Source organism: Haliotis rubra, unplaced genomic scaffold, assembly GCF_003918875.1.
Source record: "Haliotis rubra isolate DU_JTF1 unplaced genomic scaffold, ASM391887v1 Scf42, whole genome shotgun sequence".
In the NCBI taxonomy this organism is placed as follows: Eukaryota; Metazoa; Mollusca; class Gastropoda; order Lepetellida; family Haliotidae; genus Haliotis; species Haliotis rubra.
Window position 1 is genome coordinate 2,016,574 of NW_025767102.1, and position 27,177 is coordinate 2,043,750.

At 41.2% G+C, this 27,177-nt stretch overlaps 1 protein-coding gene across 3 annotated transcripts in view; it reads left to right on the forward strand.

The window, feature by feature from the left end:
* The window catches only part of LOC124288529, a 58,732-nt gene extending 32,034 nt beyond the window's left edge, over nt 1–26,698 (forward strand). For 2 of the 3 annotated variants that reach the window (XM_046725049.1, XM_046725050.1), the window contains exons 2-15: nt 15,985–16,068; nt 19,824–19,886; nt 20,140–20,298; nt 20,556–20,804; nt 21,232–21,387; nt 21,672–21,749; nt 21,937–22,113; nt 22,386–22,430; nt 22,558–22,729; nt 23,193–23,383; nt 23,599–23,779; nt 24,140–24,307; nt 24,815–24,905; nt 25,174–26,698. In XM_046725049.1, coding sequence (XP_046581005.1) covers nt 15,985–16,068; nt 19,824–19,886; nt 20,140–20,298; nt 20,556–20,804; nt 21,232–21,387; nt 21,672–21,749; nt 21,937–22,113; nt 22,386–22,430; nt 22,558–22,729; nt 23,193–23,383; nt 23,599–23,779; nt 24,140–24,307; nt 24,815–24,905; nt 25,174–25,242 — 1,883 coding nt within the window. In that variant the 3' untranslated portion in view covers nt 25,243–26,698. Of the gene's footprint in view, nt 1–15,984; nt 16,069–18,721; nt 18,741–19,823; nt 19,887–20,139; nt 20,299–20,555; nt 20,805–21,231; nt 21,388–21,671; nt 21,750–21,936; nt 22,114–22,385; nt 22,431–22,557; nt 22,730–23,192; nt 23,384–23,598; nt 23,780–24,139; nt 24,308–24,814; nt 24,906–25,173 lie in introns of those variants that run through there. The other variant, XM_046725051.1, reaches the window with a different exon arrangement.
* The last annotated feature ends 479 nt before the right edge of the window (nt 26,699–27,177 follow it).

Here is a 27,177-nt window from a genome sequence, read left to right on the forward strand (position 1 = left end):
AACACATTTTTGGATTTGATGGTCAAAACATGCTTATTCGTGAGTGAGTGAGTGAGGCTTTACATCGCATTTAGCAATACTCCAGCAATATCATGGCGGGGACACCCGAAATAAGCTTCACACATTGTACCCATGTGGGCAAACGAACCCGGGTTTTGGTGTGACGAGCGAACACTTTAACCACTAGGCTACACCCCCACCATATTCTCGAGCTGTTTCAATATGCTACAGTTTATTGGGAAAGTATGGAATCCTGGAAGGGACACTGACACGTTGTCGCCCTCTCAAAAACAAGGAAAATGAGTCAAAATTAACCAAAGCGCGACAATGCGACAATGTCCCTTCCAGGATCCCATGGGAAAGTGGTCAAAATCATTATTGTTTCGAATTGTGTCTTTCCAGTATATGTCAACATCGATAGGGGTTAAAGCATCCTCAAAAAGACCCGTTTTTATATAATGACTGGAGGCATTGGTTTCGAGGTTACTAAGACAGGAGGACAGAAAATGTCCCACATACATATCTTTTTAAGAACAGAAAAACTACTCTCAGACGCGGAAATAATCGTAAAACGCAGAGATATGTCAACACAGGCAGCGGCGGGGAATGGGGTGAGTTTTCTAGGGCACGATATGATAATCGTATCATCACATCCGTCCTTGGGTTTCGTTCGCCTAGTGCGCTGTGGGGAATGTATTCATCCGCGCACGATTCTAAACATTACAGAGTTAAAGGGGAGACAAATACGCGGTCGTGTTTCGGCCAGTGGACAATAGACGGGTCAAACTGTGGCGTTAGGCGGTCGACACCTATATAAGCAAAGGGATCTTTATTGTATGGACAAAATTGTGTGGGCTTTAAGTGATGTCTGGGACACCGATAAGCTGTGGAAGAATTCCTATCATTTTGTGGCGACCTGGATAGCAGCGAATCTATAATCTAACGTACATGTCTTTGTTGAGTCGCATAGTGTCACGCTGCCCATCTAATGTTGACCCCGGAACATCGTACACTATCGTTTGTAATGCTAAGTGTATGTGTGGCAGAGGTCGCATGAAGGATGGAGCGGAGCTTATTTGTTAAAAAATAGTTGACAAGATCTGATCATCCTTCCTTGTCCCTTGGGGCCGGTGGGGTAGCCTAGTGGTAAAGGCGTTCGCTCGTCGCCGAACACCCGGGTTCGATTCCCCACATGGGTACAATGTGTGAAGCCCATTCCTGGTGTCTCCCGCCGTGATATAGCTGGAATGTAATTGCTAAAAGCGGCGTTATACATACTCACTCATTCACTCTGTTAAAGAAGTCATATTTCGATTGAAAGGCTTTGTACATAACGTCCCGTAGAGTCAGTTACAGCTAAGAGTAACAGTGACACCTACTGCAAAGGTAATGTGCAATGTACCTATTGTGTAGGTCACGTTGTGAGTAAGGTCATATGTTCATTTGAATGGAAATACGTAATAGTCTTCGTCATACCCGGGAACTGACGAATATATAGACATGACACTGGAATTCCATCACGTGAGATTTCTTTGACTCGTTTGATTCACCTGTTGCACCTGTAATAAAGTTCAAAGGAAAAAACGAAGTGGAGAAATATAACATTCAATTTTGTTTATAGACCTTCAGTCACCGAGCACCTCTTGTGTGTAGCATGACAGTTGCGTATATTAATTCCGTAACGTTAAGATTTAACAAATAGCGTCATAGCACAACTTCTCCTTGTTATTGTTCGTTGTGGGGCGGTGGGGTAGCCTAGTGGTTTAAGCATCCGCTCGTCACGCCACAGACCTGAGTTCGATTCCCCACTTGGGCACAATGTGTGAAGCCCTTTTCTGGTATTCCCCTCCGTTGGTTTATTGCTGAGAGTGTAGTCAATCCATTCATTGTTAGCCACGTTTTAATAACCCAGGTGAGTGTGGATGGTTATTAGATTCAGGAACGCAATTTAGTTTTCTGTTGAAGATGGAACCGAACAAATAAAATATTTTCACAACCGATCTTTCTATGAAAATAGGAGGATTATTATTATCTTTATCGGCCAAACATTTTCTCCAGTGTTTTAACTCCTCACTTCTTATTGCTCATCACTTACGGTAATTCTAGTTTGAATATATTCGATACACATAACTGACCATTCCACAATATACTGGTCATATCATCGACCACATGTTTGTTGACATCAACGTTCCTTCATTGCATCCTTAATCACTGTCTACATCATTCACCACATATTTGCATATTCCGTAATCTTTTAATCCTATCACTGCCACCCTTAAATTTTCTCCCCTTTCTGTAGTGGAACCGATTTCTCCAGACCAGATTTCAGCCTCCTCTTGAATATTCATTTGCAGCGGTATTAGCATGAATCAACGCACCGTAAATATCCAGTTCTTTTATGGTGTAGGAGAGTGGTGTTTTCGTCCTTATAATCACCGTTGATGTTCTGTGAAATATTAGGGCTTTGGGGTAGCCTGGTGGTTAAAGCGTTCGCTCGTCACGTCGAAGACCTGGGTTAGATTCCCAACATGGGTAAAATGTGTTAAACCCATTTTGGGTGGCCCCGCCGCGATATTGCTGGAATATTGCTAAAGGCGTTGTAAAGACTCACTCACTGTCAAATATTAAGCCGAGATTACATCGCGGAAAGAAATGCTTTCGAAAATACGTATCAATAACATATATATCGTATGTTCAAAATGGTAAAAAATATGTTGCATTGTCGCCCAATCCAAGATGATTAAAAAAGCCTTAATATAAAATGCGCGGAAGCAAGGAGACAATGACTTCTTGGTTTACATAAGTGCAACATCAGTGACTTGCAATACATGCTGGCGATCGATCTTTAGTGAACCAGCTGACGTTTGTCGATGACAATGGTTACAAGAGACGTTGACGTAGATGACTGAGCTCAGAATAGATGCACCCTCCAATTTGACTCAGCAACATTCACCTACCGTTCACCACGGCGACTGAAAGAACCCACCTGCTTATCAGTACGTACCTCCACTCACCCACGAAGCCACGAGGGTCAGCTCCACCCAGCGTCTACGTCGTTAATAGAAATCATCTCCAGATATCCGGAAAATATTTTAATGTCATGCAATGAATAATGTACGCGTTGGCCATAAATGATCTGTATTGATACCCCGTGTTTCCGACTGGTTCCTATACAGTGTGTTTATCCAGGGATGGGGTCGGGGTGGGCAAGAATGTGATGGAGCCCACTCACACAGCCATCCCCATGAGCAGCACCTGGTGTCGACCATGACATTGCAATAATTCGTTGATTTTATGCAATGGGTTCACTCTACGGCCAAAAAGGAGTTCAGGTCCATTCGCTTGTTCTGTTTCCTATAGAACACCTCCTGCATGAGAGAAATATAAATATATACTCATGCCAATAATGGTTGTCACCCCCCTCCACATCCCAACCCCCACACACCTCACACCCCCACCCCACACACACTCTCCAATTAAAAAAATTGAAGGGGGTGACAACCATTATTGGCATGAGTATATGTATGAGTAAACTACACAGCGGCCGAACCCTCTACACAAATATGGTACAAAAAAATTGAAATATAAATTTGTACAATCGGGTACCGATTTGGGTAAAAGATTTTTAAATGGTTACTTAAAATGTGGTATACAATTTAAGGTCAAGCCCAATTCTGTGAGGGTCACGATTATGATTGTCTACGTGACAGTTGCACGAACCGATGGAACTATTGAATCTCCCAAGTGTGCCAAGATGAACTAAGAGACTGAGGTTACCCAAGTACTCTGAAACCGCCCACAATGACCCCACTGTATATATCCCCAATACGTCTCGCTGTTCAACTGTATTATATATTCAATCGGCAGTATGTAAGAATCGTGCATTCTGAAGAGTCCGCCAGCGGCATCAAAAACGATATAGCTTAGCCATATTACTGCTATTGAAATGCCCCGTTTTCTTTCCAAGATATTCAAGAACGTGCGTGGCAATATGAACTGCCCGGCAAAAGAGGGATACACTTGGGAATAGGATTTAACAAAAATATTGAAAACGTTATCAAATTTTCGCCTCAGATAAAACACAACAGCTATGAAACCCGTGTGAAATACATCATCATCGGATTCAATTTTTGAGGTTGTTTCATCGGTAGCCACCGTTAAACATGTATGGCTACTTTCTTTTGCAGGTTTGTATATTTTGAGCAGAAAATTCTAGAAACGACTTAAAAATGAATCGTATGAATTTTATTAGTTTGAGAACTGTAATAGTACGATGGTTACGTGGCCCCTGTCTGTTCGGTTTAGGGTAAGGATGGGGTTTCTAACAGTTTCGTGTGCTACTTTTCTTCATGCTTCAGGTTTCATGATATACTCATTAAACAAGTAAGGGAACACATGAAGGTACAAGTAAGGGAACACATGAAGGTACAAGTAAGGGAACACATGACGGTACAAGTAAGGGAACACATGAAGGTACAAGTAAGGGAACACATGAAGGTACAAGTAAGGGAACACATGATGGTACAAGTAAGGGAACACATGAAGGTACAAGTAAGGGAACACATGATGGTACAAGTAAGGGAACACATGAAGGTACAAGTAAGGGAACACATGAAGGTACAAGTAAGGGAACACATGAAGGTACAAGTAAGGGAACACATGAAGGTACAAGTAAGGGAACACATGAAGGTACAAGTAAGGGAACACATGAAGGTACAAGTAAGGGAACACATGAAGGTACAAGTAAGGGGAACACATGAAGGTACAAGTAAAGGGAACACATGAAGGTACAAGTAAGGGAACACATGAAGGTACAAGTAAGGGAACACATGAAGAGGTACAAGTAAGGGGAACACATGAAGGTACAAGTAAGGGAACACATGAAGGTACAAGTAAGGGAACACATGAAGGTACAAGTGGGGAACACATGAAGGTACAAGTAAGGGAACACATGAAGGGTACAAGTAAGGGGAACACATGAAGGGTACAAGTAAGGGGAACACATGAAGGTACAAGTAAGGGAACACATGAAGGTACAAGTAAGGGGAACACATGAAGGTGGGGGGAACACATGAAGGTACAAGTAAGGGAACACATGAAGGTACAAGTAAGGGAACACATGAAGGTACAAGTAAGGGAACACATGAAGGTACAAGTAAGGGAACACATGATGGTACAAGTAAGGGAACACATGAAGGTACAAGTAAGGGAACACATGATGGTACAAGTAAGGGAACACATGAAGGTGCAAGTAAGGGAACACATGAAGGTACAAGTAAGGGAACACATGAAGGTACAAGTAAGGGAACACATGAAGGTACAAGTGTTCCTTTATTTATGTCCAGAATTTCACCCACAGTTCAATACATACCTTGTGAAGAAACCTGGAAAAGAATAAAGGAACACTTGCATTTTCAAGTGTTTCCATATTTGTATTCATGAGTGGACAGGGTGGACAGTGAAATTATTATTCACAAAATATGAGGACTGAGTATTTTCATCACCTCTTAATGTGATGTGAGTCTAGTGTAACTTTGTGGCAATTATATCCTTAGTCTACGAAACTGGATCAAATGAGATTATCATTGTCCCAAGATCCCGAATATACAATGTACTGACACAACAGAAGCTACAAAAAACATCACTTTCCAAATCGAAGGATTATGTTTCATGTTACGATACAATGACTATTAGTCCTTGTACACGATCGAGTACACATGAGATGAAGAGGTGTCGTTTCGACAACACTGAAGTGTGTTCCCCTGATATTCTAATCTCAGACGCATCTAGCTCCCACCCATGAGCCACGGGGTGCGTGTAGCTACTGAGGTGGATATTTGTTAGATAATGGTCTACAGTCGTTATTGTTGAAAAACGACCATTTCTATTCGTTCAAACACGGACTGAATCTCCAGGGCGTGGTCAGATCGTGCTGCTGCTGGTACTGAGACGGGGTCAGAATAGTCAGTAGATACGGGTATGTGGCGTGTAGATATCGGTTCATGGCGCGTAGGTACAAGTGCCTGTCGAATAGATACGGGTACACGGCGTGTAGATACTAGAGGTAATGGCGTGTAGATACGGACACATGGCGTGTAGATACGGGTACATGGCGTGTAGATACGGACACATGGCGTGTAGATACGGGTACATGGCGTGTAGATTCGGGTACATGAGGTGTAGTTACGGGTACATGACGTGTAGATACGGGTACATGACGTGTAGATACGGACACATGGCGTGTTGATACTAGATAGAGGTAATGGCGTGTGGATACGGATATAGGATGTGTAGATACGGGTACATGGAGTGTAGATAGAGATAATGACGTGTAGATGCAGGCACATGGCGCGTAGAGAGTGGGTAATAACGTGTAGATAAGGGCACATGACGTGTAGATACGGGTACATGACGTGTAAATACGGGTACAAGACATGTAGATACGGACACATGGCGTGTAGATACTAGAAAGAGGTAATGGCGTGTGGATACGGATATATGATGTGTAGATACGGGTACATGGCGTGTAGATACGGGTAATGGCGTGTAGATACGGGTGCATGGCGTGTAGATACGGGTGCATGGCGTGTAGAGAGTGGTAATAACGTGTAGATACGGGTACATGGGGTGTAGATACGAGTACATGACGTGTAGATACCGGTACATGGCGGGTAGAGTTGTAATAGCTTGTAGATACGGGTACAAGGCGTGTTTGTACGGGTACATGGTGTGTAGATACGGGTACATGACGTGTAGATACTAGAGGTAATGGCGTGTAGATACGGGTGCATGACGTGTAGGTACGGGCACATGGCGTGTAGATACGGGTGTATGGTGTGTGGATACAGGCACATGGCGCCTAGAAAATGGTAATAACGTGTAGATACGGGTACATGGCGTGTAGATACGGGTACATGGCGTGTAGAGAGTGGTAATAACGTGTAGATACGGGTACATTGCGTGTAGATACATAATTTATGGATGTACATGGTAATAACGTGTAGATACGGGTACATGGCGTGTAGATACGGGTACATGGCGTGTAGAGAGTGGTAATAACGTGTAGATACGGTGCATGGTCTGTAGATACAGGCACACGGCCCTGTAGTGAGTGGTAATAACGTGTAGATATGGGTACGTGGCGTGTAGATACGGGTACATGGCGTGTAGATACTGGTACATGGCATGTAGATACGGGTACATGACGTGTAGATACGGGTACAATGACGTGTAGATACGGGTACATGATGTAGATACGGGTACATGGCGTGTAGATACGGTACATGGCATGTAGATACGGGTACATGACGATGTAGATACGGGTATACGGCGTGTAGATACGGGTGCATGACGTGTAGATACGGGTGCATGGCGCGATGTAGATACGGGTTATGACGTGTAGTTACGGGTACATGGCGTGTAGATACGGGTACATGGCGTGTAGATACGACATGGCGTGTAGAGGTACATGACGTGTAGATACGGGTACATGGCGATGTAGATACGGGTGGGTACATGTAGATACGGGTACATGGCGTGTAGATACGGGTACATGACGTGTAGTTACGGGTATGACGTGTAGATACGGGTACATTGCATGTATATACGGGTACAGGTACGGGTACATGGCGGTAGATACGGGTACATGACGTAGATACAATGTGTGTAGATACGGGTACATGGCGCTTCGATACGGGTACATGGCGTGTATATACATGGCGTGCATGTTGTGTAGATACGGGTGCATGTTGTGTAGATACAGGCACATGGCGCCTAGAGAGTGGTAATAACGTGTAGATACGGGTACATGACATGTAGATACGGGTACATGACGTGTAGATACGGGTTCATGACGTGTAGATACGGGTACATGACGTGTAGATACGGGTACATGACGTGTAGATACGGGTACATGACGTGTAGATACGGGTACATGGCGTGTAGATACGGTAGATACATGGTGTGTAGATACGGGTACATGGCGCTAGATACGGGTAGTAGATACGAGCACATGACGTGTACACGTGACTTTAAAATGACTACCGCGTTACAATCGGGATTGAATGTTCCTTGATGTGAAATTGCTTATCACATTTCCATTAACCAGTTCAAATGCTTTTATCAAAATCGACAGTTATACTGTATGAACCATATACAGAGGGGTGGGTTGGTATGCGATTGACAGTGAAATCGACAATGTCAATATCCCACTGCTGCCCAAGGTGCGACGTTGGTAACGGAACAAGTCGACTGGAACTGAATTCGTTTAAGGGCTCAAGTCAACCAAATATTGCCACAAACGACTTATTCAAATTGACTGGCTTACATTTAGTGTAGAAACGGCTAACGCTCACAGCTATTTGAGTGGATGGGTGATCGCGCCTCAGTAAGACATTGAGAACATTACCGGTGGAGGATAGAGCACAGGATTTCAACGTCGGGAAACGAATTCAATATACTCACTTGTAAACTTATATCTATGAATATTTTATGTAAAAGAAGAATAGATAGAAGTAGCGTTGTTAACATTTCAATGAACACCCCACTTAAATTGTTGTGTTTAGAGTGATGGCATCGTCTGGTAAGCATAGACATACGTATTGCAAGACCAGAACATGCGACCCGTGAAGAGCCGGGTTAGAAATGATCTTCAGTAACCCATGCTTGTCCCAAGAGGCGACTGACGGGATCGGGTGGTCAGGCTCGCTGACTTGGTTGACACATGTCATCGTATCCCAATTACGTAAATCGATGCTCATGCTGTTGATCACTGGATGGAGTCTCTGGTCCAGATTCGATTATTTACAGACCGCCGCCATATAGCTTGTATATTGCTGAGTACGGCATTAAACTAAACTCACTCACTCACTCGAACATGCTTTCAGTATTATTCTCAAGGACACAGAGCAGTTGTAGTTATTATGAAATGTCTGCCTAAAAGAGATACCTAGAGCGGATGATTTTCGCAACGAACAGTTTAAATGAAACAAAAACGGCATCGATTGATTCTTAAGAGAGAGTGTTTTTCAGCAATTTGCCAGCGGATGATTTTCGCAACGAACAGTTTAAATGAAACAAAAACGGCATCGATTGATTCTTAAGAGAGAGTGTTTTTCAGCAATTTGCCAGCAATATATCACGACTGTCTGAAAATAATCGAATCTAAACAAGACAATCCAGTGACTGATATCATGAACATCGATGTACGCAATTGAGATACAGGAGCCTGACCACCCGATCCCCTAGTCGCCTCTTACGGCAAGCATGGGTTACTGAACATCACTTCTAACCCGGATCTTCACGGGATCGTAATGGGGCTGGTTTATTACACTCGTTACAGCTATGTCGACCCGTGAAGATCCGGGTAAGAATTGGACTTAAGTAACCCATGTTTGCCGTAAGAGGCGACAAACGGGATCGGGTGGTCAGGCTCGCTGATTTGGTTGACGCATGTCATGGTATCCCAATTGCGTTGATCGATGTTCATGGTGTTTATCACTGGATTGTCTGGTCCAGACTCGATTATTTACATATAACTGGAATATTGCTGAGAGTGGCGTAAACCTAAACTCACTCACTCACTTACAGGTCTGTCACTGCGTGTTAGGTTATGGTGACAGGAAAGCCCGATGCTAATTAAGCCCTGTCCTACAAATCGATCGTATCGCTATGGTCATCGTTACGGTAACTCTTTTACGTAGACTTACGACTGTTTCAGCTCTACGACCGCTTTACTGAACGGGGCCTTAGTCTCAAGAGTTTACCGTTATGGCGAAAGCAGTTATGCTGACAGACCTAGAACTGATAGTACAGTACAGCAAACGGGGCATTAAGTCATAGTCTTGCCCAGGCGACGCAACTCCGTGAATGGCGACTCCTTGACGACGAGGCCGCCCACGCCCTCTCATTGTTACTACCTGCGTCATGCAGTCGAGACACACCAAACCTATCAGTGCAAACGGTTCAATGTTAAATGATACGTTAATCTGTGCGTTTTTCTACTCTACCTAGTGCACCTATAGTTACCCAGTCAAGTAGCGAGACAAATCAGAAACACACCCCAGAATGGCAAGCATTTCAAGCCAAACAGTCATTATGTAGTTTGAATTTACAACGTTAATTGGGGCTGCAGCAAGCGTAATGCAGGCTTTGAAAAATTATGGTCCTGTGACAGGTGTTTGCGTGTTGAATACGTCATGATAAATAACCAGAATGGGGGGACACTTGACAGAACGAACAAGGAAACAACATTGTCAATGAATGGGTGGTGCATGTCAACAGCACCTTCTGTTCCTCGACCTACGCTGTTATAGCTTCACTGCACACAGGGGCGGTGGGGTAGCCTAGTGGTTAAAATTAAAGCGTCCGATCGTCACGCTGAAGACCCGGGCTCGATTCCCCACATGGGTACAATATGTGAAGCCTATTTCTGGTGTCCCCCGCCGTGATATTGCTGGAATATTGCCACAAGCCGTGTGAAACTAAAAAACTCACTCATTCACTGCACACACTCTGTGACTTGATTCGTTTGTCATCCAAGGCTTTTTCAGGGACTTTCTGTCCTTGATAGTCAGATTACTTTTATAGCAACATGTAAGCATTAAAACGCATGTTTTTAGAAAAAGAGTAAATTAAAACACCTTCACATGAAATCTCTATAGTGATATTGCATACTGAACCGAACTATAACGGATAGCCAGCGAACCTTTCAAATTGGTGTCATAAGTTCACAGCAGTAGATAGAGTTTTCTTATGAATAAATAGAATTTATGGAGGTTTATGGAAATTATTTGAAAGGCCCTCAGACAGGTAGGCTAAATCAAGTCTCCAGGAGTATAATGGAGCATAACAACAAGCCATATCTTATAGTTGAGTCAGCCAGCCGTAAGTATACCACCAAGGTTACAGACAGACTCCCACAAGTTCGATGAGTCAAGCAACGACGTGGTTCGATGAGAAATAATAATGAAACATTTCTAGGATTACTTCCCAAGACGTTTGTGTGTAGACATCAAGGGTTTGTCAAGGGAATGGTGTTGAAGGTTTAATTTGTTTTCACAAAATCCCAAATCTGTCTCTTAGAGTCGTAAAGGAGAACAGGAACCTCGCTGACTGACCATGGCCAGGTCTGCGTTCCACTAAGCAATCCTAGCGTTAAGACGACCATAACTAGAACAGACGTAGCGCTACCCTTGGTTTGTTGAACGGGGAGACCCCTGAAGATCCGGGTTAGAGTTGATCTTCAGTAGCCCATGCTTGTCGTAAGAGGCGACTAACGGGATCCGGTGGTCAGGCTCGCTGACTTGGTTGACACATGTCATCGTATCCCAATCACATGTCATCGTATCCCAATTGCATGATCGATGCTCATCGCATGTTGATCACAGGATTGTCTGGTCCGAGACTGGTCGATTATTATGTAGACCGCCGCCATATAGCTGGAATATTGCTGAGTGCGGCGTAAATCTCTCTCTCACTCTCTCTCTCTCTCATCTCACTCTCTCTCTCTCTCTTTTCACTCACTCTCTCTTTATCATGGGATAAGATGCACCTGTGCTCATTTACGTCAATCGTATATGAATTAAGTCTTTGAATTTGGAAGTAAGTTCGAAAGGTTGTCAGGGTACATAGCCTTCAGGCGATGTCATGTTGACTGAACGTGACATCCCAGCGCCTGCATTCATCTGGGATGATGATGCTCTATCTTGCACTGAAAGCATAACAACTAATCATTTTGATCCAGTGTTGATAACGAACAGTGCCTTGAACTGGCTATCAAGAGGGATACTTACTTTGCTCTCTTTACAAACGCTAATCTATTGAGCTGCGTTAGGTGTGACACAAGAACTGTGTGCGGTTCCCATGTGATTCAATTCAGAGTGCAGGCCCCGAGCAGCCGAGGGTTCAGAGCCTATTGGACGTGGGTTAGACCAGCAGTTGGTTTGTTGTCTCGGCAAATAAAAGACCTAGTTTTAAGAACATCCGTATTCGGAAAAAAAATATAATTTGGGTTTGAAAAATTGAAATTGAAAATTATCTTTTCGTTTGAAGGTTTTTGTATAAAATTCCAAACAAAAACGTGAAGAGTATTCTGTAGATAGATCCGAAACGGCGGAACAACACTATATTGACGAAAAATTACTTAAATAGATTTATAAAGTGCATTGTATGACTTATAATTCATATTTCATTGATCAATATATATTGATGTCATGGTAACGGATCAAAAGCCAGCCAACAAGTAAATTTTAATTTGAAATACAATACAATGTGTACCGAAATGCTAAATACTAGTAAATAGAATCTTTTTCTGTAAGGTTGAAACCTCTTGAATTTCCAGTACAATTTATCCCAACAATTTATGTTCAAATGCCCGCGCCCATCCTAAAACCCCTTTAAGTACACATGGGAGTGATTAACCAAACATCTCACAAAGTACCAAGTCAACATTTCAAAAGTTAAAAGTGCGCAGAGTAGATGAATTCACCAAAATAAATCTTAAGAAATCTAAAATAAACATATTTTATATACAGGACACCTGCCACACCTTAAGCCCTCGTCGGTGTAACTTCCTATGGAACAGAACAGGCATAACTTCCTATTGAGCGGAGCATGTACTGAAGGCAGTCGTATTCACGGCGTCTCTCATTATGCATATAGTGTATGATTGATCGAATGCATGACATCATAGCTGACATTGGAAACCGTGCACTCTCGCAGATACCGCATGTGTATACGTGTGTTTTGTTAGTGTTAAGTGACAATCTCTTGCGCAAGAGTGAAAGGCGCACGGTTCCTCAAATCTGATAGACGATAAACGTAAATCAGTTGGGAGTAACGGGATATCACCAACATGTAAGTGTATTTGATAGGTATAAATAGTAGATACATGTAGATAGATAGATTAATAGAGATGTACTATTAGACAAAAGTGACACCTTGTTATCTCGAAGCCCTCGGCATAATAAGAAGTGAATTCGAGTTACCAATAGCCTTCAGCGGCGCTGAGACAGAAACATTATACTACATCTTAAATGGTAGTGAGTGAGTATGGTTTTACGCCGCAACATTCCAGCAATATCGTGGCGGTCTTAAATGGTAAATTTAATGGACCTAAAGTGAGTGAGTTAATGAGTGAGTTGGGTTTAATAATAATAATAATAATAAGAGTATTTATATAGCGCTGACTTCCACCACACAAAGGCAATGCTCAAAGCCGCTTTCAGCAATATTCCAGAAATGGGTCTCATGTGAGGAATCGAACCCAGGCCTTTAACCACTGGGCTACCCCACCGCCCAAAGGACTTAAAGGACACAAATACGAACACACAGACAGAGAGACAGATGTTTATATGAATTACTGAGTTACAGTGGAGCAGCATTTCAGATGAATTACAGTTGACCACGTTAATAAACGAACAGGGCGTGGGGTAGCCTAGTGGTTAAAGCGTTCGCTAGTCACGCCGAAGACCCGGGTTCGATTCCTCACATGTGTGCAATGTTTGAAGCCCATTCCTGGTATCCCCGCCATGGTAATACTGCGGCGAATACCATATTCACTCAACTAATATGAACACGCTTAGAACGAACAGATAGATATAACGAAATAGTTCTGGGGTTTTGGGTCCCCGATGTGCGGTTGAAATATCAATTTATTGAATATAACTACCACATTTGTAACTAAGCCGATCCTTCAGAAATGCAAATTAAATTTCAAATTATGTATATAATATCGTCGGGTCAATATAAAATACATCGGCCTCGTTTAGCTATACATATTCATATGTTAACGCAACAACACCGTGCCGGCATATGTACTTCAGATAATCGTATACTGGACACACCCATCACACAGTTTCAATTATAAGCCGATAAAGTGGCCTGGTTGTTCAAATACAGGCGAATCAACTGGACACAATGATATAAGAGAACCTTTCTTATACTGCTGATAAATTCAATATTGATCTAAAGACTCGATATTGTTTCATAACAGGTAGATCCCATGTAGCCCGTAGGGTAATGATAGGGGAAATTGTCTTGGCAACATAACAACGAAATATTTTTGCTTGAGAGGCATTTAGAATTGGAGCACTGTGGCAGGATAACAAAATATGGATGAACTATTTTATTACAGTAAGACGTTTCGCTGTAGATTCTGACACCGTTATCAAGCAAGCGATCAAGATGATGTTTATCCATGTATTGTTATCCTCCCTTCACGAAATACTCTTAATGGCCTGGTTTGCATATACATCCATGTTAACGTTCTTGCTCCTCAAGAGGTTTTTGGGTAGTATACTCCCCAAGAAGCTGAGAATAAAAATTGGGTGTCCATTGACCAGGGTAATGATATAACGCCATGAGCATGCTTTACGAGTGAGTTGGGTTTTACGCCGCTTTTAGCAATATTTCAGCAATATCTCGGCGGGGAACACCAGAAATGGGCTTGACATATTGTATCCATGTGGGCATGCTTTATGAATGGCCACTTCAATAATAAATCAATAAAATAGAACTGTCATTTGGCAATACATTACTTTAAATACAACATGCGTGCGTGTATTTTGATGAAGGGAGAATTTGCACCATGGAAGACAAATAATAGAGCGCAGTAATGGAATTACTAATGTCAACACTGACAGTATTGATAATACTTAAAACTCTGCTTTTCTATATATACTTTATTAGCGGGATATTTAGACCAAGCAAAATGTTTGGAGTTCTCTGCTTTATTAACTGATTAGTTTTGGAGAATATGATTCATTCCTTAATGAAACAATGAGTGCATTGTTCCAATGGTGACGATGCATGTTCTACATTCTTTACATGCATTGAGCGACTGGACATTAACCTTTTCTGAGCTCTGTAATTACAGGAGTGTAAACATTGGGACAGACAGACAGATTATTTATTAAAGTCTCACCTCAAATTGTCACATAAAATACATACGGTACAGAGTATATAAGCATGTATATGCAGGGCTTTCTTCCCACGATATACTGTCATTATGTTCAAATGTACAATGTGTGAAGCCCATTTCCGGTGTCCCCCGTCGTGATATTGCGGGAATATTGCTAAAAGCGCCATAAAATTACACTCACTCACTCGAATATTGAATAGAAGCTCGCATCATTTCTGACATTTTTATAAGTCAAATATATTAATTGATTGCGTTTGTGCATTATTAATGTGTCCAATCTCATAAACAAAACAACCGATTATCTTGCTGTAAGAAATAAAATGATATTATTTTTCAAAGAGGTATCCCAGGTTTGACAAGACTTTTACCGCCAATATACGCACCATCTATGTCCGTTGTCTGTTGGCTTTTTCTGTGTTTGCATTGTGAAGCAGACGACTGTTACGCCGGAAGAGGAAGTTTCTCTTTCTAGGCATTCGTAACTACTCGTGTCATTCCGGCAAGCCGGATGGCGACTCGTACCCCTCTCGTGGCCATGTCCACGACTTGGCCCTGTCGTGCGCAAACGGGCACTGAGATGAATATAGTCTAGTACTATTTCCAAGGAAAGATAATTCTGAATTTCCAGCCATTGCTACTCCTAGAATATCCCATATCCCGTGTGCAAAACAGATATACAGTCATTCCCTTCGTAAATATGTTTCAGTGCTGAAAGCTGCTAATCCTGTAGCTCAAAGTTTATGTTTAAATCGTGCTTTGCATTGTTTAGCGAAGTTTTAAAGTTCGACGGTGCTGACATTGTCATGCTTTGAAATGCGTTTTACTACGCGCGATTTGATTGGTTTGCCACTATTCTGGTAATGGCGTACTATACAGGTACGAGTCTTCTTGTAGGTCACGGAAAGAGGCGAGTAGTTACGAATGGAGCAGTCACTGTCAGCGGTTTGTCAAAGGAAATAAGAAAATTACATTTTGTTAAATAATTACTGCTTCCTCGGTAACACCCAACATATCTCTTCTATCAATCCACTGAAATTATATCTGTTGAACATTTTCTGTTACAGAACGGAAATATAGTGGCTGCCTCAACAAGAGAGAAATAGCCCGACTTAGATCACAGCAGACCAGGCTGAAGGACCAAAGACGAGGTAGGTGTGACGAGCTGGTAGTCGCAGCTGTTGTTTCTTTGGGGACGTCATCTTTAGTTGTTTGTTGTTTAACCTGTGATTGACATCATGAACATACATCTACGCAACCTGGTTAGATCTGGCATTGCTTGTTTTAAGAGGCTACTAACAGGCTAGCTGGCGTGGCTGACACGTGTCATCGTACCCTAGATCGATGCTCATGCTGTTGATCACTGGATTGTCTGGTCCAGACTCGATCATTTACAGACCGCTGCCATATAGCTGGAATATTGCTGATCGGGGTATTAAGCAACAAACAAAACAAATAGGAAAAACAACAACATCGACGCAATTAGGACATGAATCAGCGGGCCTGATCTCCTGAGCCCATAAGTCGTCTGTTTAGACAAACATGGGCTGCTGAAGACCATTCCCCTAAGCCGGAATGTGACAACTGTAGTCTCGAGATGAAGTCAACGATGTAGTTTGCTTCAGGTGTTTCGGGAAAATCCGTTAGTTATATCTTCTGGCTTACAGTGTCGAGGTTTTCATTTTAGAGTGAGTGAGATTAGTTTTACGCCGCTTTTAGCGATATTCCAGCAATACCACGGCGGGGGACACCAGAAATGGGTTTCACAGATTGTACCCAAGTGGGGAATCCAACCCGGGTCTTCGGAGTGACGAGCGAACGATTTAACTACTAGGCTACCCCACCTCCCCAACATGTTAGAACATACCACAAGCACCACATGTTGGTCGTAAGAGATAACTAAAACGAAAGGGTGGTATGGTAACAGATTACTATTATCAGTGATAATGAACTTTAAAGAAGGATGTCGAGTGAGTGAGTGAGTATGGTTTTACGCCGCTTTTAGTAATATTCCAGCAATATCACGGCGGGGAACACCAGAAATGGGTTTCACACATTGTCACCATGTGGGGAATCGAACCCGGGTCTTCAGCGTGAAAAGCGAACGCTTTAACTAGACTACCCCACCGCCCCTTCTTAGAAAATGAAAATAATAGGCATTATCTGCCTTAGAAATACATTTTGCTGCTGTTTTATCTCAGGCAAACTATTTAAATAAAAAGAATATTTTCGACTCTAGCTAAAACAATATCTAGTCTCCAGACAAAGCCCCAGTCCACTCCTGCTCCATTCCTCACCATCTCTTCCTATAACGAATTGTCGGCCCGCATTAATACTAAATCACCACCCACATAATTCATGGATTTATGCTGTATTGCAAAGCCAAACAACATCAGGCCAAAAATATTTATCGTGATCCGTTTAACTAACGTCAGAATATAGGCATGTAAACTTGAATGTCTATAATTACAACCTGCGCCTATCTATAGCCCAACCCAAACTGACATTAACACAACCACTGACCCAAAACCGTTTACACCCAGGAACACATGCTATCCACACTAGTCGATAAATATAATTTTCGTGATACATTAGTGAAAGAACACATGCTAAATCCCTACCTGAATGACGTCAAAGTATTATTGTAGGATAACAATAGGATACAAGTGATGTGAGGAGACATTTTGTCACTGGCTGCGTCAGCCTCAAGTCACTGAATGCTCTAGCGTGACGACCACGCCCACGATGACAAATATAGCGGATGTCTTTCCACGCTGTTTTTCGACGTCTTTACGTAAACGCACACTACCAGCTTTTTTTTGTTGTTGATCTGATTGTGTTTAGATAAGTAAAAGCTCCGTGACTTTAATAAGAATCTATTTATTATGATAGCCAAGCTTATTGAAATATACCTTCAGTGGACGTCATCATGTAACAGAAGTGTTTGTATAAAGAGAAGCGACATTTCCATATTCCTAAAAAATATTACTTGATTATTATTAAATAAATATTATTAATTTATGGATAATATCGACGTTATGGGAACATCTCCATCAGCCTTACATATGCCACCGCCTCCGTGGTGTAGTGGTTAGAGCGTCCGCCCGGAGAGCTGAAGGTTGAGGGGTCGGTCCCCGGTCGCGTCATACCCTAACACGTTAAAATATGGTACTTGTTGGTCCCTGTCTGGTGCGCGGCATTAATGGGTACACCAAAGACTGGTCGGCTCGGAGTCAGTATAATGTGTCTGAGTGGGGTATTCACATATTCCAGCTTTTTTTTTTCCTTTAGGGGGTGAGGGAGGGGTGTGTTGTTTAGCCTTATGATTTCTCTATGTAAAACAACAGTTTTGAAAAGATTGTTTGATACATTGAAACTTTGCAGTTGTCTTGAATCAGTTCTCGTCAGTTTAGTTAAAAAAGAAATTTCGTGTATTTATTAACAGTCTTTATGATGTAATTGCAATTGCACAATAGTTTGCAAACATGGGACACGTTGTGTAGGTTAACCCCTGCGACGCCATTTGTGTTCCGCTTCGATTCCTGATAATAGAGCATCCGCTACTATCGTCATAAGGGATGACTCAAATGTAACAAAGGAACTTTATTTCACATGTCTATATGGTGACTTTCAATTTCCTGATGACAAGGCAGGTATATATATCATACCTGGTTTAGTGATGAGCAAACTGCATAATATTCAGTCAAATTCCTGGTCGGAAGTTTTACTGAAGTTCCTCAATGAAGCGTAGGGTCAGTGGGGTAGCCTAGTGGTTAAAGCGTTCGTTCGTCACGTCGAAGACCCTGGTTCGATTCCCATATGGGTAAGATATGTGAAGCCCGTTCTGGTGTCCCCCGCCCTGATATTGCTAAAGCGGCGTAAAACCATACTCATTCAGTCAGTATACTATAAACATGTGTTAATGAATCAAATAGCGATGATACCAGGTGAGGTGTGCGTATCCTGCTCCACCGTTGAAACCCGTAATAAATACACCCAAAGGCAAGGCATGTGTACTTCTGAAACAACACGGCAGCATATAGTACAAACCTAAGGAATTGTGTCGGAAATAGTTTTGTCTCTGATACGTTACATTGGATATGTCCGCCACTGTCTACCATTAAACAGTTTGAAAGCTTTAGTGATGACTGTAAACAACATAGTGAATATTTCATTTCATATTTGATATTTAGAAAGATTTTACTAGTTATTTTAAAACAGTGTTGTGAAAATTACGCTGAAAAAGCTGTCATATTCACATGAAATGACACAACATTTTCCGTACGTAAGCGGGGTCCATCGAGTACGACTACATTAAAACGGGCGTGTGATTCAAAATATTTATGCTTAAGTAACTTTCCTCAATTGAAGTCTCCATGACTTAAATGTACTTGGCAATGATTTGATGCTAAGGTGGTTGTTTACGAGACATATACTGATATGCTGTAAGCGACGTTATACTTACTCGCCAACAACAATCACGGAACAGAGTTCTTCCACAATAGCGACGAAATCGTGAATGGCACAATTACACGCAACGGTTATCTTCGCGTATTGTGACAACGGAGAGCGGACTGGCTCCTCCCGAAAGCGTTAGACACACCCTGGTGAGGTTGTGATTGGCTGACGGGGAAAGTAACTGTCCTGCGTCACTGTACTTTTCTCTTCTACAATATGTGACCAAAATAACAGCTATATAAGCTGCGATTGGAAATGGCAGCCGATTCACTCATACTTAGACAGTAACTATGATCACTTGAACATTAGTTCTCAAAGCGGCGTACATGCTGGTTCATGTGAGCGCTCGTGCTGGTTCATGAAGCGCACGCCATTACACTGTAAGAAATTTGGACTTGGAGTACGACAAGGACACATTACCTGACAGTGTGTTTTTCTGCTATTTCAGAAACTTCGATGAATCTGTGGATTATACTGATCATCACTTGGATTAGCATCTCCGTTGTGATAGGTGAATATTAAAATATTTTATGATTTTTTTATTTAGAAACATTAACTTTGTATAAAAAAAATAATAGTTTTTTAAAGTTTGATATTTGTCAACTCTCAATATTATTATCATATAATAACATAATGTAAAACAATATTTTTATAAAACGAAAATTATATCAGTGATAGTTATTTTTACATCATATCTTATTCATTTGTTCATATCATGACCTAAATTTTGTTTCATTTAGGGATATTTATGTTGTATTTCTTAGCTGACCCAAAGTGGTTCGTCCATGATTATCCCCTTGATGGGGGGGATAATGAAGATCTATTCTCAAGCGAGCATCTACTACCAGTACAACTGAAGAAACAAACAAATCCAAAACCTGACGCTCCTCATATAAAACCAAAACCACAGGCCCTATCGCATGGTAAGTATTTTGAAAAACCTCACCCAAACATTTCTTAACTTGATATTGAGCTTAGAAGGAGTGACACTGCACTCACGCCTACATAAATATTTGCTTAACTGCGATACGGCTTGCGAAATAGGGGGGCTACAAAATAAAAGCTCTCGTAAAATATTGCACACAAAGTATACCGAGTACGGGTTACAGCCCTTCTATTTGCTGATCTATTGACATGTGTTCTGAGACAAATGGTTAATCTTTCACATTCACCTTTTCAGTGACAGATACTAAAGTCCATAAGAGTCCAGATAAACCTAAAGCTAAACCAAAACCTAAACCAGCGGCCAAACAGGAAGTGAATGAAATTGAATCAGAGAATTTGATCCCAGTACACAAAAAACCCGCATATGCCACAGGCAGGAAACCACTTCAGGCTGCAGATGATCACAAGCAGAGAGTTGATGTTAAAACTGTCAAGACCGACAAAAAACCATCCCATGTATCTAGTCCGCAAATCCTTGATGAAGGTAAGCTATGGACACAAATTTACTGTTCTCGCAAGTATACGTGATGATTATCTTACAATAGGAATTAACATTAGCCTCAAAGTAATGCTATGTAGTATATTTCATTTGGATGTAACAAGATTTCAACTTGAATTGACTGTTCCAGATGCAATTCAATAATAGATACGTAATGATTATCTTGACATGGGAATTAACATTAGCTTCATAGCAATGCTATGTAATAAATTTCATTTGGATGTATTAGGATTTTAACATGAATTTACTGATCTTGGTGCAGTTCAATTACATAGATACGTAATTATTATCTTAACATAGGAATTAACGGTAGTCTCATACTAAGGATTTGTAATATATTTAAGTTAGATTTAATATGGCTTTGGTAGGTATTTAAGGTCGAAGTTATTAATGCAGTGTTTGACTGTTACAGATGAGCCATGTGACCCAGAAACCGATATGGATTGTCTCCTGGAGACAGAGGAACTCATCCTCGTTGGCAAGAAGAAGGTGGTGAAGCCAGCTGCAACAAAGAAGCAGAGCCAACCCGTTATCAAAAACGACTTGGTGGAACAAATGAAGAAAGAAGGTGGGCATATGTTGTGAATATACTGACGGAAACAATAACGGAACACTAAAACATTAAACATGAATGTTTCGAATTATCAAAATTGGTCTGTGCAACAATCAAACGACTGGCTGTTGTCCCCGCATCCCTTTAATACCCTTATATATTTCCTGCCTGTAAACAATAGCGAAGATGTGTGTCAACTTCGTATAGTATACGTTAATGTCATTGCTTACATCCTTTAGAGTTTATTTAAATATAGTTTTAAAATGTTTTAATATAGCTATATTATTCTTATATTTCAGATGACATCAAACCAGAAGTTAAGAAACAAACTGAAGTGGAAAAGTCGGCACTTCACAGAAGACTCCTCCAGAGAGAGGGTAAGAAGCATGAAATCATTGTTCACAGGCCTTCTGTGGGTTTATATATAATATTATTACATTGACTTTATCAGTTCACGGAGAATACAATGGTTTCCAAGGATTCGAAAATTAGCGATCGTTCATTACCCATTTAACAGATAGGCATTGGACAAAGTTTTCATTATTGATAACTTTCTGATTACAGGAGTCAAACCTGTCCTCCCTGAGAAGCCTGTTCTGCAGCCTCTATTGGAAGAGGTTGAGGAGGAGGTGGATGAAGATGCTCTTGAGAACGAGATCTATTCTAACGATCAACAAGCCGAGGAGATCATTCGGAGATTCAAGAGACAGATTCAGCCAGATGATGTTATTGGTTCAGGAGGTACGTCAACACCGGACTAATATTTGAATTTATGTAAACTAAGTTGAACATGGTACCTTCGATAAAAATAGCATTCCTGGACCTTTATGACGCACAGAAAAACTCGAAATCTCAATCGCGATAGATGCCGTTGTACTGCAGTCCGTGGACTCGAGATCATCACTTTATTTATCATTTGCCCGTATGAATATTTTAAATTACGATTAAACGCTATTGAGGTATGTTTGGAAAATGACGTTGTTTTCATTATTGTGATCTTTGTCTTTCTACAGATGGAGGAGGAGCCAGTTTCATGCCTACAACAAATACCACAGAAGGTAAGTACCGTTACTGAACAGTTAATGGCACTTTTATTCTGTTACATTTTACTGTTACCGAAATTCCGTATTGAGGAATGTGACACAAAAGTTATTAGAAATGACATGAGTATGCCGTCTTTTTCAGACCCGACGTTCAATATGCAGTTCAGCACGACCCTGGACAAACAACACAATCAGCCTCTGACACCGGAAGAAATAGCGAACTATATTCAGACCTTCACTCAACAACTCAACAATATTTTTGGCGGGATAAATGGATCATTGGAAGCAGTTGTGAGGAATATTCGACTTGACGAGTAAGTAGTCCTATATTTTGCCGAATGAAACCGATTTAAATTTAGATGTTAAATGACGCAGATGATGAAAAGGCTGAGGTGAACCAAACTATGTTTACATTAGCCTATTACCTAACTGAATTAGCCAACAGATCATCAGCCAAGTATGCGTCTGTTTATATCAGCCATGGTGCAGAAAAAAGACTCTAATTTAAGAACTCATTCCAGTAGTCTTTGTGGTTATACCTCAGAAAACCTACAAATACACTTGCAGTCCATCATTATAAATAAATAAATAATAATCATAGGCGGATCCAGAAATTTTCAAAGGGGGTTCAAAACCCCTGAATCCCACCTTGGCTCCGCCATTGCAAAACATCAACTTTAGTCATTTTCACAAATGTGGGGGTGGGGTGGGGTGTTTTCGAATCAAATGGTTATCCAATCAAATGCCGTGGAATCATTTGCAATATATTTTTTACAGAAACAAACGCGTGACGGCTGATTGGGATCTGGTGGTCACTCTCACTGGGGCCAGAAGCAACACGGACAATACGCAGACCCAAGACCTTCTTGACCAGCTGGTCCGAGTTGGCGTACCTGCCATCAACAACATGACCATAAACGACGAAGTGGTATATTCAGAACTCAATGGTCTTGTCGTTGGAGAAGCAGGTAATATTTATATTTCAATAGCACCTTCCATTCAATATATTTCGTTCGTGACTATAAATATATAATCATGGATATAATCAATAAAATAATTTTATATATCCGATATACGTGAAAGTAATGCTAAAATGCGCTTAAAGCATGTCCCTCGGTGATGTGGATGAGGCGCTAAAAAGTACTCTTATTATTATTAAAATGTAACTATTTCTATTTTCCAGCCAAGCTTTTGTTAACGGATGCATGTAAAGCAGAAAACGCTTGTCCCCAAGAATACACGTGTATTCGAGACCAGGCTTCGTTAACTTACTGCCAACATAAGTGCTACAGCACAGGGCTGTTTGATCAATGTCAGCATGGGGGCGCCTGTCAGATCAACGACAACTACGAAGCATATTGCCAGTAAGTAGCATCATCGTCATCATCATCTTCATCATCAGCATCATAATCATCACAACGACGATGAGTTGTTGGTTGGATTAATGTTAAACGCCGCTCTCAGCAATATTCCAGCTGTATGGCGGCGGTCTGTAAATAATCGAGTCTGGACCAGACAATCCAGTGATCAACAGTACGAGCATCGATCTACGCAACTGGGATACGATGACATGTGTTAAACAAGTCAGCGAGCCTGACCACCCAACAAGCATGGGTCGATGACGACCATGATTAATATGAAAAATATAATGGACAAAACAGAAGTTCGTACATATTACGTATTCGACTACGCCACTCCTAACGTTGTGTTTTCTCTCCCTACAGATGCGGTACTGGATATTCCGGGTCATTATGTGAGCAGGCCCCGGCGACCCAGGACCCGTCCTACACCACAGGCCAAATTGTAGGTGCTGGTGTCGGTGCTGCCGTGATGATCATGGCAACGACGGCGTCCTGCATATACATTGCGTTCTTCAGGAAGAAGAAGGAAGAGTAAGTTGAATTTCGTCAATAATGAGCGAGCGAATAGATTACGCACCTCTTTGAACAGTATTTCGTGCACTGAACGTAAAGCCCGAAGAGACGCAGGTCTCAGACATGTATCATAAAGGTAAATCCCCAGGAATCACCAATGTTCGCATTTTCGTTTCTGCGAAGTCATCGGCATTTAATGATTGTAGAAAATGTGTGTTTGATACCCTGAATGGGTACAATGCGTGAAGCCCATATCTGGTGTCCCCCGCCGTGATATTACTGGAATAATGCTAAAGGCGGCGTAAAACTAAATTCACTCACCCATTTCTCTACAGAATTCCGGTAACACAATATAAGAATGTATTACTTCCTGCTATTTGTGTCAATATCTATGTCCATACGGTGTTCACACAGGACTTGGCGGTGGGGTGTCCCCGCCGTGATACTGCTGGAATATTGCTAAAAGCGGTGTAAAACTAAACTCGCTCATTCACTCAGGACTTACGTGAGAACTTCTTTTTCCAGGGACATGGATTACTCCTACTTTGGTGACGATGACTCCTCCGGTCCCGGCGCCTTCAATGATGCTGATAATGCTCTCGGAATTAGCAGCTATGTAAGTATTGAGTAAAAGTTTATATGTTAATATCTATGCAAAAAGGAATGCAAAAATGAATTATCGATTTATGTCGAGTTATGCGGTCCTCGAAACATGCCGATATAAATTTATGATGTAAAGCAAAGATGAATTCTATCGGATATTGGCTTAAGCTATAAATCGAGACTTAATGCTGTACAAAACTTAGTTAAGTACAATTAAATATATCTATTTTGTTCGAAATAACCACATTTGCCTCGACTTATTTCATATTTTATATTTTCAGTATATCGATCGTCCTAGTGTGAGTTTGACGCCCCTGGATATATACCATCAAACAGGAACGCACGCCTAAGTCGGAACATTGAAACTAGGATAACAAATTATTACTTGCTCAAATGTGACGATTGTCCCAAAAGAGGCTTAGCAACCGTTGCTAGGCTATTGGATGGAGTGGAGATGGATCTTGTTTCCTTGGTGTTTTGACAACCAGTTTCGAACCAAGGAAACTCGTTGAAACCTGATATTTCTCAAGGCAGCTAAATGGGACGATCGAAGAGTGCGAGTTCCACGCTCTGCACGTACTGCACGTGCATGGCACGTGACAGGAAACGGAACCAGTGAACTGATCTCAGTGGGCGCAAAACCGCACGTGGGCCCTTGGGCAGCTGAAAGATGCAATAATACGGAGACTACACTGCATAGTCCTAGGTGACCATGTAAAGGACCAATGTTACTGAGGGATGTGTTAGACAGAGGACGTATAATCCCACCCTGTAGTCGTAAACGATCACGCTTTATACAGTCACGTTGTTGGAGTGAGTGAGTGAGTTTAGTTTTACGCCGCTTTTTGCAATATTCCAGCAATATCACGGCGGGGGACACCAGAAATGGGCTTCACACATTTCACGTACTTGGATAAACAATGTCAATGATGCCATCTCTCGATGTGAACCAAAACCAATATTTGTAATAAGAAGACAAAATCGGAACTATATTTCATTACAATGCAATACACAGTCATATGTGTTCAAATTTTTGGTGTTCCAAGTTTAGGTGTTTCAATTTTTAGTGTTCCAATATTTGGTGTTCGAATTGTAGGTGTTTCAATTTTCAAGTAATTTTCAAAATTTCGTTTTTACGTCTTGGTCGTAAAATGACAAAATGACGTAGTTTATATTGAGGGATGTGATGAGTCTCAAGGCTTTAATTTATAATTCTAGTGCCACTTTTGCCAAAAATATCTTGCTCACCACGGGTATTCCTCTCTAAAGGAGGTTGGTACTGCAATATTTTTGTGTACCGATCTAGCTGTAGTGAAATGTCTCAAAATGAACGATTCTGTGATATTCCAGCATAGTCTTCCATATTTCTTTACACAGTGAATCATATTCCAGTTATTTGGCCGAGGGAATTAGCTTTGATTTAAAACAAAAATTAAAACTGATTATAACCAACCACCGCTTTATACGAGTATTCTATAAAATATGTAATTTCACTTTGCGATAATTGATTATCTTTGTGGGAGACATTTTAGTCGTTTTGTACAATTCAATATTTAGTCTTCTTTCTGAGAAGTTGGGGTTGCAATGAAATATATCTCTATATTTGTTATGTTAGACATTTTAAGTTATTGAACATTGTATATTTGTCTTGTAAATTGTATATGAAGATGTAAATATTGTAAATACATATTGATATATCCCGGTGCAATATTCATATGTAAATAGACATCACTGTTGTATACATTCACACGACATATCTCATGGCCATATTGATATGATATTTATTAAATGTTTTGACGTACTTGATCTTGTCTTTACTGTATTCTTGTTCTCATGGTATATCCACAGGCAAGACTGACCAGGGGTCATGCTGAGGTAGGTCCAAGGTTAATGCTCTCACTTGGCAAACCTGGGTTTAATTCCAAGCAATGTATAAAGTTTATTCATAAATGCAACTTTGAACTACGGCTCTGCAATGAGTCGGTAGCGTTGTTGCATCTGAGAGAAAGCTATCATAATTGCCCCCCATATCAATGCCAGGATCAGCTGATTCCAGATTCGAACTGATTCCAGAAGTAAGCCTGTGCTCATATGCTTCAAACAAATTAAAATCTACTACTTTCAAATGTTTTTGCTTTATCCTATAGGGTGATAGAACGAAATAATGGAAACGCTACTCGCGCGCCGTAAAACAACATTCAGTCACTCATTTTAATTAGCTGGATATTACGTGTTTTTTACTTTGCACCAATGAGCTGCAGTCGTGGGAAACAGAACACAACTGA